Source organism: Gadus chalcogrammus, chromosome 23 (genome assembly GCF_026213295.1).
Source record: "Gadus chalcogrammus isolate NIFS_2021 chromosome 23, NIFS_Gcha_1.0, whole genome shotgun sequence".
In the NCBI taxonomy this organism is placed as follows: domain Eukaryota; kingdom Metazoa; phylum Chordata; class Actinopteri; order Gadiformes; family Gadidae; genus Gadus; species Gadus chalcogrammus.
The window spans coordinates 4,849,372-4,857,243 of record NC_079434.1 but is presented as its reverse complement, the minus strand read 5'-3'; the positions used below and the strand labels follow the sequence as shown (position 1 = coordinate 4,857,243).

The following is a 7,872-nucleotide window of genomic DNA, read 5'->3' as shown; positions in this document are numbered from 1 at the left end:
TTCACCCTCTAAATGGAATTCGGTGCATTCCATTTAGAGGGTGAACTTTATTGAGGAAGTCTGTAGTCGTGACTCGTGAGGCTGTAATGTAGGAAACTATCTGGAACCGGAACCAAAACCTCTGTCTCTTTGTAAAATAAATAAAAAATAATCAATAATTTGATGTAGCACGCAAAATGTGGCGAACACAGCGGCTGGCTATCATGGACCACTATGTCCTCGAGGTGCAGCAAAAGGAATTGATCCGTCAGCGAATGATCGCTAGAGAAGGGTGAACTTTTCAGGAAAGACTTATTGTCAAGAGATCCATCAAATAATTAATTATAAAGGCTGTTTGTTCTCCATTACGATTATGCAATCTTATTTTAGTGACTTCCTCCTCCCTCTGACTAGAATTAATAGGCGTTAAATGATGATTCGATACATGGGCCTATCAGCACCAGGCTCAGAGCATGCTGCCATTGGGTGAAATATGCCCTTTGTGCACCGGAGCAAAGTTAGGGCCGTTAAGGCTAAACACAACGTGCAAATTAATGGGATACTTTTTCCTTCTTTACATCAAACAATTTAAAGTGAACCACAATAATGACGCTAGCAACCAAATCTATGCCACATTAGAAATATAATTGAATCAATCAACTGCAAAGGCCTACAATAATACAATGTTTTGGGCTATGGATATATATCTGGATATATCTTAATGCATGTTATTCGATGTGCGGATAGCCTACAATAGCCTACAAGAATTAGACAATAGCCTACATTAATTTAAAAAGAGACAGCTAAAACGCTTAAGAGTCGTTATCAGGCTATTATGCTTTACGGACGTCAAATTGCGTTAGAAACATCGCATTAGCCAGCCACGGCTAGATAGGTGGATCTATGGTCTGAGCCCCATCCCATTAAAAGATCCTTATTATACGTTAAGGCAACCGTATAGTCTATAATTAATCAGCGCGCCCAGTAAATCCAATGAAAACAACCTTTCGCTCGCATGAGAGCCCAAAGTAGATGTTCTGCTGAGACTCTAACTTCATTGGACAGGGACTATATTTTCTAAGCAAGGCTGTGGAGGTGTGAACATCCCAGCGAGAAGTCCAACCTTGTCACAGAGAGCTAATTGGTATGGCCTCGTTTAGCGACGCGTCGAGGGGACACGGTGCGACCACACGACGTCAGCGACTCCATAAATCTCCTTCTCGCCACTTTAATGGCAGGTCGTGGACTAGGACTGAGATGGCAGAGGTGACCGGGCAGATGAACCACTGGTTCCACCATAACGAACATTCCTTCTTGCAGCACAAGCGTGGGAAGGCAAATCCTATCATTGGTTTCCCCTATTGGACCCTTGGTAACCTGTGCAGCCTGTAGCCTACCTTGCATGTGCAGCCTACCTGCGCTACCAGCCTAAAGCCTACAGCGTGCAGCCTATAGCCTACCTGGCCTGTGCCGCCTCTAGCCCACCTTTGTTTGGATAGCGCACTGAATCCTTCCTCAAGGTGAAGCCATGATGCCAGTCACATTATTGATCAGTCAAATGTAGGCCATATGATATCCGAACACACCTGACGTTTTCTGTTTCAATTCCTTGATATGCAAGAATGGTGAATTTATTTATTTAGAAGTGCCACTATTATGTAGGCCTTTTATAAAATAATATTAAATTAAAATGTCTAGGTCTATATGTTTTATAGGATACCATAACCTTCAGATCATTTATAATGTTATAGTTTATTATGAAACTAAGGCCTTATGCAATGAGTTATCGTGTGTCGATTTTATCAAATGCACCAGTTAGCCTACTGAACAAAAAAAAAAAATGAAACTCAATCTCAAGGTTGTAAAAGCGAAGGAACTGCAATGCTTGGGATTAAGCTTCCACGGATCTAGTGTGAAGTCGTGTTAAACGACGGATCGAGTCCCTTTACGCAAGGCCCTCTTTGACACACAAAGGGGAACGCAAAACATTTGATAAAAATCATAACAATAATAGTGCACTAACAAACTAACAGCTACGATTAAACTACTTTCCATTGCGTTGGAATGCATGAACAAACGTGAACGTCTACCGTGGTAACCTACGGGATACGCCAGCGTCAGGCTCAGTTGACCGGCCACAAGTGCCGGTGATAAATATTCACATGGAGGCGGCGCCCGCGCGTCTCTGCTGCGAGACGCTGGCCGCTCGCAGCCCCTCACCGAGCGCATGGGATTTAAACCAACGTTTTCTGGGGACGTTGTTTAATTGTGACGCTTAATTTGCCAATTACATCGGGGTAATAGCCATTGTGTTATTTGCCCAACGACGTATACTTTAAATACATATAAAATAGGTTACTTGTAGCCTCTAATGTTATATTGCCTAATGAAATATTTTAAAACAATGGCTTCCAAAACAGCCCTATAAAAGATGCAATGCTTTTTGTTCGCTAATGTAATAGTGCAAGCGAAGGAAGGCCTATAATGTTCGCTGTTTCTATTGGTTTAATTTGTATAAAATTTCGACAAAGAGGGTGAGCTCTGAACCTATCCCAGGGTCGTTACTATAGCCTACACCGGGACTATAAGCCCCCATACTCTTTGATTGTTTTATTGTAGCAGCCTATGGCTGTGTAAATGTTGCTGTTGTAGATATCATTTAAGGAATGCCTTCTGAAGGTAGGGGATGCTATCTGAAAGTAGGCCTTCTAAAGGTAGGGGATGTATTGTCTGCTGAAAGTAGGTAGGCCTTCTGAAAGAAGGAGATGCCTCGAAAGTATAGGCCTTCTGAAAGTAGGGTAGGCCTACTTGCCAGATCAGTTGACTGCATGGCTGACGACGCATCAGCATCACAGGACCCAGACAGATAGTGTTAAATAGAGTCGAAAAAGTCATTTTATTGTTACCGTTCATTTATATCAGAAATTAATAGTCCATGAAAGCGAAATATGAACACATTTCAATGCCTTTCAACAAATCACCTTAGATCGTTGAAGTTATGAATTATTGCCGATGCATTCGGGAGACACGCTCACAAACACCTGCGCGCACACGAACGCTCCGGCGCGCACGAGTTTATACCCTCAAAGTGTTTTATGCGCGCGCACACACACGCACGCACACACACACGCACGTACACACGCACACATAAACAAGAGCCCCCTGGTCGTATATCCTATGTGTGTGTGTGTGTGTGTGTGTGTGTGTGTGTGTGTGTGTGTGTGTGTGTGTGTGTGTGTGTGTGTGTGTGTGTGTGTGTGTGTGTGTGTGTGTGTGTGTGTGTGTGCGCACGCGTGTGTGTGTGTGTGTGCGTGCGCGCGTCTCTGCGGGTTAATATTTCGGCTGTTTGTTTGTTTGAGGTTGTTTCCGTGGTGATGTTGTGAACCGGGTCCCAGAGCCCATGCGCCGGGTCGCCTCTGCACCCTGACAGTGTTAACCACGCTCGCCCTCACGAGCGTCTGCTGATGTGATGTCTGCCTAATGGGGCGGGAAAGCAAGCTGCAACGAACAATGAGAAACCCTGACTCTTCGGCCCGGCGCCTAAACCTATGAAATCCGACACAGCTAAAAAATAAATTAGATTTGAAAATTAGATTTTGGAATAATTAAGTAACACAAACTATCTCACTTTTACACCGAGGAACAACCTCCGTGATTAATTGTTTTAATTTGCTCGTTTCTCGGGGGCAAATACGTGGATGTTAATTTTGAACAAACAGAAGATGCGAAACCAGATAGGCCTACAATTACTTATCATTAACTGTCAGACAAGTTGCTATTGTGGCCGTGCGCGCGGTCGCTTTGTTTAGAGCACGTGCTTTTCTATAACTCAATATAGCCTACTGAGTTTATATAAGGCCCTGTTTTTCTAAATTAGTCTACCTATTTACAGATGCCATACACGTGCACACGCGTGTGCACGTTTGCGCGCACACACAAAGACGGGGTAAAGAGAGAGTCGGTGAGTGAGAGACACTGAATTCTATCTTTGAGGAGGATAATCAAATTCGACCGAATATAAACCATATTAGGATGTTCTTTTAAATTCAATTAAAATAATAATTACCATGAGGGCAAGCCTTAGGTTTAAATGGAATTTCTAATATGTATTTTTAAACCGACAAATGCATGGGAATTACACAGTGCTCATTTTGTGATCAACATTGAAATAAAAGAAATTAGTGAAGTCATTAGATTAATGTAGTTTAAATCCTTTAATATAGTACGAAATGTAACCAAACATTTTTGTAAACTAAATTTTACATACGAGCGCATTTCTCCATAAATACCGATCATTTCTAACATGTTACCGGTCCTTTACATGCGGATATATATGGAAAATTGAGCTACTTACATGTAATACTTCCTTGCAGGCAAGGTAATTGACAGATTTTTATATTTATCACGTACATAAACAGATTGACACGGAATTTCAGGCTTTCACTACACGATTTATCGACATGACATTAAATAACAACATGATACTGTGCTACTCAAACTGGACCTTGGACGAAATGTTGCACTGAATACAAAAGCACATTAATACTAAGAGTCGGTTAGGTCGACGTTCAGACTGTAGTAATACTGAATAATTCACATTTGGTACACAACTATAACATTCTGTTCAATCAAGTCTATTCATCGAAATATTTTTAAAACCATCTCATTTTCCATATATCTAGGGACCACATTTTCACAAATTCCCTTTAACTGTGATATAACTATTTACAAAATAAAATATTACATTTTTTCAAGTTGGTGAATTTTTTTATGTACAAAAAGACAGCCACTACCCGCAGATAGCATGCTTTCGAGATTTCTTTTCTGCAGTCTTTCAATAAAAATAAAGAGAAGAAATATCGAGGAAAAGGTAAAACTCGCTTGCTGCCCTTGCTCCCCCCCCAACCCCCGCCCCCCCGTCCATGCATTGTCTCTGGCTGGGCAGCCGTCAATCGATCACTTCTCCTCCCAAAGTTTTTTTTTTCCGTTCAGTCCATGCGTTAGGCCTACTGGCTGAGATTTAGTCTTTGATTCCAAGCAGTTTTTTTTTTTAATTCTGCAGTCTTTTTTTTGTCAAAAATATTTACACGTACCATTCATTGAAATTGGACGACAGCGCACTGTGGCTGGTCGTGTGGTGGACCGCCGACGACGCCGGCGATATGGAACTGCTGCTCTGGTTCTCTGTGGACGGCGACACTATTGTGGGCGGCGTGGACGACTCGTACCCTGAACTTGCTGCTGGCGAAGGCTGGGATCCTTGGTTGGTGGATTCATGGACCTTCCGCAATATGAAAAATACAAATAACACGTTAATCTTAATTGAATATGGGCCCTTTTATTTAAACGTGATTAAAAAACTATTCATGAGCATTCAACTGTCTTGGGTATTTTCTTATTTGTTGTGACAAAACTGAATTGATAAAATCGTACTGGTATGAGGCGTATTGGTGTAAAATAAAATGGGAATGGATCAATGCCTGCATCGTATCGAATATGCTCATTTAATCGCGAAATGCCCACATTAATTAAGTATTTAAAAAAACCAGTCCCTAAATGCACGTTGGTCGTTCGTTACAAATTGCATAGGCTTTCAACTGAAACCCAAAAAGCCTTAATATTTTTACCTTCATGTGTTTCCGCAGGGAGCTGGGGTGTGTGTAGGACTTGTCACACATTTTGCAGAGATAGGGCTTGTCCGACGTGTGGACGTGCATGTGTTTCTTGCGGTCACTGCTGTTTGCAAATCGCCTGTCACAGCCCTCGAATTCACATTTAAAAGGCTTCTCACCTAAGAAAAACAAAAGAACAGTTTTAGGAATTGATTATTGCAAACACAGAATACATTTGGACCTGGCCATTCGGAATGTGGATCCTACAATGTGTTGTTTTGGTTAACATATTTAGATAATAGGCCATATGTTTCCTCTTTCAAATGGTAATTTTAATATAGTAAAATTGTTAACATTAATTTAGCTAATGCTAATTAAATTGTACATCATACATTAATCATACATCTTAATCCAGTAACAATATGCCAATTCGCATCAACGTAAACACACCATGAAATATATGCAAATACATATCTTTTAATAAATAGGGTTAACAGTTTTACGATGCTTTGTCTCCACCAAAACATTCCAGCTGAATATATGAACAAATTAATTGCACGTGAAAAAAAAAAAAAAGACTATCTTACCAGTGTGTGTCCTTTTGTGAATTTTTAGATTTTCCGATCGGGCAAACACTTTGCCACAGCCGGGGAAGGGACACGGGAAGGGCTTTTCTCCGGTGTGCACTCTGATATGATTCACCAGTTTGTATTTTGCTTTGAACGGTTTCCCTTCTCGGGAACACTCTTCCCAGAAACAGATGTGGTTCGACTGTTCTGGTCCCCCCACGTGCTCCACCGTGAGATGGGTCACCAGCTCGTGCATCGTGCTGAAAGTTTTGTTGCACGACTTTTTGGGGTTTGACAGTTGCTCCGGCTCGATCCACTTGCAGATCAGCTCTTGCTTGATCGGCTGCCTCATGTACCGAAAGAAGGCCCCGGCTCCGTGGTGCGCGGCCATATTCATGTTCATAGGGCCATAACCGTGCAACTGGGTCGACGCGTAGTGGTCGGACCTCGGGCTCGTAACGTGGCCGTACTGGTCGGCCCGGCCGTACATGTCTCCGGAAAAGCCCAGTCGCATCTGGCTGTTGACCACATTGGAAGACGCGTGGCTCGCCGCTTGCTCGTGCAGCCCGGGGAAGAGCAGGTGTCCCGTGGCATCGGAGTGTCCATGTGGCCCTGCAAAACTTCCCGCGGCGGAGGCGAACAAACTGTGCTGCGCGCTGGTTGCGTCTCCGAAGCCCCGGTTTCTGAAAAGAAAGTCCCGTGTAGAGTTGAAGGCGGCGGTGGAGTAAGAGCTAACATGGGTGGGGTGATGGTGGTGTCCGAGGGCAGCCGCTGCGTAGCCGGGCGCCTGGGAGGAAAACGCAGTTTGTCCGGAGCCAATGTCGTGAGAACTGTGGTTTATTTTGAAGGCGCCCATTCCGTCTGCGAACGGGTTTATCCCCAACGCGACTTCTCTTTCTGTGACTTCGGCTGATGAGTGATGCCGCGTGGAGCCGAAGGTAGTGACTCCTATGGTCGGATACTGAGGTCCCGCGTCCAGGAGCATCTTCAGTCTGGACTTGCTGAGCCGACTGAGAGCAGAAATCAAAAATCACGCACAGATATTCTTTCCCCTATCTCTCGCCTAGGAAAAAAAAATGCTTGAACCTCAATCGACCGAGCAAACTCCAATTCGCGAATCTACTGTTTACTTTCAAGACGAGAGGAATTCCCCACCACGCATCCGATGTATAAGCAAATCGTGTATACTATGTTGTATTTTGCGGTTTATCTTCCTGTGGCGAAACTTTCACCTCCTCAGTCAGGCGGTGAGCTCTAGACTGATAGTCGCAATCATTCCTGCAGATAAATGAATTGAAAAGACAACATAGTCCACCCCTGATGAATGGGAGAGGAGGGGGGCATCACGTGACCAGACAGTCAGCCGCGGATTGGCCCAAACCGCTTCCCCCCAGTAACATCCGCACACCAAATAACAATCCACGGTGCTGGGCCTACTCTTCTATTGGTCCGCGTGCATCATCAATCCCAGGTATTGTGAGATTGCTGACTGTGGATTTGGTTAAAAGCCTGAATAACAGCACAACAGAGTTTAGAAATAACAATGGACCATGTAAAAAATCGAATCACGTTTGCAGCAGTATTTATCTGTCTGTATCCAATAGTATAAAGAGTGTGTTTTTGACCCAGTGACATTATAAGCTCTGCTGAAATTTTGTACAGCATGGGAACAGTTCCACTATAAACACGCTGGACACACCTACATTATAAGG

General features: G+C 43.4%; 1 protein-coding gene across 1 annotated transcript; it reads right to left on the bottom strand.

Moving 5' to 3' along the window:
* Positions 1–4,022: 4,022 nt before the first annotated feature.
* Positions 4,023–7,489, bottom strand: zic1 (zic family member 1 (odd-paired homolog, Drosophila)). The gene is made up of 3 exons (XM_056584084.1): positions 6,179–7,489; positions 5,607–5,770; positions 4,023–5,260 (listed from the first exon to the last, which is right to left on the bottom strand). Exons 1-3 carry the CDS (start codon positions 7,143–7,145, stop codon positions 5,063–5,065), a joined length of 1,329 nt encoding a protein of 442 aa, XP_056440059.1. The 5' UTR covers positions 7,146–7,489; the 3' UTR covers positions 4,023–5,062.
* Positions 7,490–7,872: the final 383 nt, after the last annotated feature.

Excerpts from the sequence above, each read along its gene's own strand:
- zic1 (XM_056584084.1), bottom strand. The coding sequence starts at position 7,145 with ATGCTCCTGGACGCGGGACCTCAGTATCCGACCATAGGAGTCACTACC. Across the intron at positions 5,771-6,178 it reads TCACAAAAGGACACACACTG|GTGAGAAGCCTTTTAAATGT; the intron begins GTAAGATAGTCT and ends TGTTTTTCTTAG. Across the intron at positions 5,261-5,606 it reads CCCTGCGGAAACACATGAAG|GTCCATGAATCCACCAACCA; the intron begins GTAAAAATATTA and ends ATATTGCGGAAG.